This window comes from Rhinopithecus bieti, unplaced genomic scaffold, assembly GCF_001698545.2.
Source record: "Rhinopithecus bieti isolate Rb0 unplaced genomic scaffold, ASM169854v2 scaffold_47085, whole genome shotgun sequence".
Lineage (NCBI taxonomy): Eukaryota > Metazoa > Chordata > Mammalia > Primates > Cercopithecidae > Rhinopithecus > Rhinopithecus bieti.
The window spans coordinates 15,997-21,175 of NW_016818634.1; the positions used below are offsets into that span (position 1 = coordinate 15,997).

General features: G+C 38.8%; 1 protein-coding gene across 1 annotated transcript in view; it reads right to left on the bottom strand.

Moving 5' to 3' along the window:
* The window catches only part of LOC108518727 (ras-related GTP-binding protein B-like), a 43,039-nt gene that overhangs the window by 5,365 nt on the left and 32,495 nt on the right, over positions 1–5,179 (bottom strand). The window contains exons 6-7 of the mRNA XM_017857351.1: positions 1,065–1,160; positions 3–17 (exon numbers count right to left, since the gene is read on the bottom strand). Coding sequence (XP_017712840.1) covers positions 3–17; positions 1,065–1,160 — 111 coding nt within the window. The remainder of the gene's footprint in view (positions 1–2; positions 18–1,064; positions 1,161–5,179) is intronic.

The window sequence follows — 5,179 nt, forward strand, 5'->3', positions numbered from 1 at the left end:
TCCTTATTCACGGTTACCTGTTCTATGGGAATAAGGCTTTGAGAGAAATTCGGCCCATATTAATCTAGAACAGTATTTCCTAGACAGGTATCTCAAAATGATGTTATTAGAGTGAGGCTAGGTCAACATAATATTGGGGAAAATGAATTAGTTAAAAAAAAAAAAAAAAGCAATGGCTATTTTAAAGTCCAATGGTTTTTCTCCTTGCCACGTCAGGTTTCTGTGCTTCTGGTTGTAGATACTTGTCAGATGCCGATGATACTGAGGCTCTAGCTACCAGTGACAGAGAAGGGTGCTTTCCTACCCAGAGTCAGACTTGTCAATGGATACCAGAAGCAGTCTGAAGGAAAGGGCTAACTACAGGAGGATCCAAAAGGACCTAGTCCTTCAAATAACCAGATCAGTAAGAGAAAGGGAGGAATCAGAATAAGGAGCCTATGTGCCAATAAGGTAATTTCAGCTTCATCCATAACAAAGCTATTGTTGTAACCTCCATAAGTGTAAGCAGTGTGGTATCCATTCCAGAAATGGAAACAGTACTTCTGGTTGAAAGAATGCTCGTCTCCAATTTGGCATGAAAGTTGAAGCTATTATACCATATGCTAGGCATAACATGTCTGATTCTAAGACTCCTTCTCCAATCTCTTTCCTAAATATTGTCATTTTATTGCCATCCAAACTTAGGCAGACTAGCTTATATCATGTAGAAGTACCTGAATACTAGATACAACTCCAATCAGCACTGAGACCACAACAGGTCAAAATGGATGATGGCCAGTAAGTGAAACCTCTGCTATCACAAAGACCAGTACCAAATTAATCATCACCAAACTGGCTAGTTCAGTGTGACTCAGTAGCTATGTCGACCCAATCTAAGATCAAAACCCAAGTTTCTTAATGTTAAGTTTGATATTCTTCAAACAATTTGTTGCAGATTATTTTTCTTTTTAGTACAACAAATCTAGACGGCTATGAAATAGTTTTAAATCTTTTAGTTTTGTTAATATCCTTCTAGGTTTTTTTTCATGCTCTTAAAATGAGGGAACTCAGGGAGACATACACACCTTATAGAGGGTTTCATCCCAGATAGATGTTCGGAAACAAGAACATTCCAATGGGCGAGACAAACGCCTCAAATCTTCTTCTCGCTCTTTAAAAATCTAAATTAAAAAGCCCAACATACTGATCAACATATAATAGTTCTCATCTTTCAAGCTAAGATGTAGTTATTTTATCATATTTTAACCAGGAGCTTTTTGTTCCTTTCTAAGAGGAATTTTAAGTATGTCTATTTCACAAACTAGGATGGCAGAAATTGTTTCAGGTCAGGTCTAAAAGTGCAATAGCTAGAATTCTTCAGGCCTATCCTGCTTATGCTGAATACTCACTATGAGCACTATGTTTATAAATAAAGCTTATCATACAGAGGAGTCTTAATAAAATACATCGAACACTCCAAATCACCAAATCTGGGTCATTTTAAGATAGTTATACACGTACCAAGAATATATAAATGAAAATATTTTAACCCTTGTATATAGCTTTCTCAGACACATATATACATATGGAAAAATATATATATAAACGTATATACACAGATATTTTCCCAGGAGTCAGTGGATTATTGTTAAATATGTACATACACACTGTGATGGCTAATTTTATGTGTCAAGTTAGCTAGGCCATGATACCCAGACATTTGGTTAAACACCAATCTGTATGTTGTTGCAAAGGCAGTTTTTAGTTAAGATTAACATTTGAATCAGTAGACTCTGAGTAGTTTATTCTGTATAATGTGGGTGGGCCTCATCTAATCAGATGAAGGCCTTAAGAGAAAAAACCTGACATTTCCCCAAGAAAAAAGAATTTTGCTTCCAGATTGCTTTCTGACCTGAACCACAAAATTAACTCCACATTAACCCTTCCACAGGTCTCCAGTCTGCCAGTCTGCCCTGCAAATTTTGGACTTGCTAGTCTCTACAATTAGTTGAGAAAGTTCCTTAAAATCAATCTCAATCTTTCTCAATCTCTCTCTCTAAACACACACACACACACACGTACAGACATATGTATGTATGTATGTATGTATACGTATATTCACATATTCTATTAATTCTGTTATTCTGGAGAACCCTAACACAGACTTCAGTACTGAGAGTGATTCTAGAGAATAATCTTAAGGATGAGTTTTCTAAATTGGTTCTGGGGTTGGTTCTCTAATCTGATTAGATTTAAAGGCCCTAATGACTCTCTTTCCAGTAGAAAAGAGGGTACTGATAATCTATAGTGTGATGTGGCAGCAGAGATACACAAAATACCACCACTGGATATTCCTAATAAAATATTTTAAGAGGCAAGGTTCCAGGTGACCACATATAAAATTTTGAACATTTTTGTCAAAATAACAAATATGAGATTGGCTGGCTGATCCTAAGTGTGCTGAGCAAAGGAGAGAAAGGATGAGCTCAGAGATCTGAATTATCAGTATAAATACTTTATAAACGACCACAAAGTTTCTATGACTGCCCTGAAAAAAAACTCTTAACCCCTATAGCTGCAGAGCTGAGACTGATGAAAACCAAACTCAGAATCTCATCCTTTAAGTGGATGAATTACAATGTAAACTGAATTCACAACCTCACAGGGCATCTGCTAATAAAGTGAGGGCATTGACCAAGAAGAAGTAGGATTCTAAAATTTGGAATGGAGGTTATTTGGGAAGATCCTAATGAAGCTGGCAAAATTGAACCCTTAAATTATCAGTCTTCTTTGCCAGTAGAAGCAGCCACTCATCCATATCTCAGATTAACTCTATTTGGCCTGAGAAAACTGCAATGGTCTCCTCTGAGGTATCTGCCATGCAAGACACTCCTGATTCACCCCCACTACCCCTCTTGCTTCTAGACTTATAACTAGTTCAAGTCTCAGCAGGCTCCTAAAGGTGAGGTGTGAAGTATGACCCATGAGGAATTATGCTATACTCCAAAGAACTACATAATTTCTCCAATTTACAAACAAAAACCAAGGAAATATGTATGGGAATAGATTCTAAAGGTATGGGATAACAATGGAAAAAATATAAAGTTGAATCAGGCTAAATTTACTGATAGGAGCTCATTAAGCAGAGGTTCCACACTTAATGTTGCAGCCCATGGGGTAAGAAAGAGCTTTAACAGTTTGGACGGTTGGATGAAACATGGACCAAAAGGTGGCCTAAACGACATGAAGTTAAAATGCCAGAACTGATGTGGTGTACTCTAGAAGAAGAGATCCATAAAAAAAGAGACTTTAGGGACACTGTAATGTTCAAGTATTAACCGATTTATTTAAAGCCTACTCACCAAACCTGCGAGGTTCCAGAAGACACACCTTTCTTTCATCATGACTATGAAAAATAAATTTGTGAGGACAGCCCCAGCTTCTTTCCCCAGTTATATGATCATTCTTCTCTGCAGGCTAGAACTTTCAGTGGGAACTGCTGCCACTGAATTGGGAAACCTAAATGCAATGGGAGTAGTTGGATCCTATAATGGCAGGAACCAAGTGGGGGCACTTAATCACCAAAGACAAGGTGGGCACAGTACCATAACTGAAGCAGAGTCAAAGCATTAATCAGAATAGTCTGACTCGTAGAGACCTATGGTGTTGGCTAGTTATCATGATGTTCCTAGAAGTGAAATGGATGGGAAGTCTACTAAATTTTTACTTGATCTGTATACGTGGAAGAATTCTAGGTCAAGTGATAAAAAATTTAATTTGAATTATTAAATTGGAGAGTCACCACTTCTCAATCAATACCCAGACTTGTACCAGTTTACAAACCCAGACCCCTTGAATGAAGGGGAGCCTGGGTCCCCTTGAGGAAGGACACTGCCAAGTATTTATACTGTTAATCTTCCTCCCAGCCTCCTGTAAATGGACCTATGTGGCCTTTTACCAGGGTGACTGTGTGTTAGGGAAAAGGAAATAATCTACTACTGAGCATTAGCTCTGAATTGACCCTAATTCCAGGGAGACCTAAAATGTAACTGTGATCCAGCAGTCAAAGTAGGGCCTTATAAAGATTAAGTAATCAATGGAGTTTTAGCTCAGGTCTGTCTCATGTAGACCCAGTGGGTCCTTGCAACCTTCTTGTGGGTTATTTTTCCTGTTCCAGAGTACATAATTCAAACAGACATGCTCAAAAACTGGCAGAATCCCTCATTGGTCCCTGGACCTGTGTAGTGTAGGCTGTTGTGGTGGAAAAGCCAGGTGGAACCCATTAGAATGACCTCTACCTAGGTAAATGGTAACCAAAAGCAATATTGCATATTCTTGGAGGGATTGCAGAGGTTAATGCCACCATCAGACTTGAAAGATCCAGAGTTGGTGATTACCACCACATCCTCCTTCAAATCTCCTATTCAGCCTGGGTAGAAGAAAGATGACTCCTGGACAGTGGATTGTCATAAACTTAACTAGATGGTGACTACAATTGTAGCTGCTGTGCCAAATGTGGTTTCATTGCTTGAGCAAATTAACATATCCCCTGGTACCTGTATGCAGCTAGTTTTCTAACAAATGCTCTTTTCTCCATACCTGTCTTTATTAAGGTCCACCATAAGTACACTGTAAGTTGTTTGCTTTCAACGGGCAAGGCCAGCAATACACTTCACTGTCCTGCTGCAGGGGTATATCAGCTCTCTAGTCCTATGTCATAATTTGCTTCACAAGAATCTTGACCACCCTTTTATAAGATATTAGGCTGATCCATTACATTGATGACATTATGCTGATGGGACCTAATGAGCGAGAACCAACAACTACATTAGACGTACTGGTAAGATAGCTGCATGTCAGGGGACAGGAAATCTGACAAAAATTCAGGGGCCTTCTACCTCAGTGAAATTTTTTTTTTTAAATTATTATTATACTTTAAGTTCTAGGGTACATGTGCATAACATGCAGGTTTGTTACATATGTATACTTGTGCCATGTTGGTGTGCTGCACCCATCAACTCGTCAGCACCCATCAACTCGTCATTTATATCAGTTACAACTCCCAATGCAATCCCTGCCCCCTCCCACCTCCCCATAATAGGCCCCGATGTGTGATGTTCCCCTTCCTGAGTCAAAGTGATCTCATTCTTCAGTTCCCACCTATGAGTGAGAACATGCGGTGTTTGGTTTTCTGTTCTTG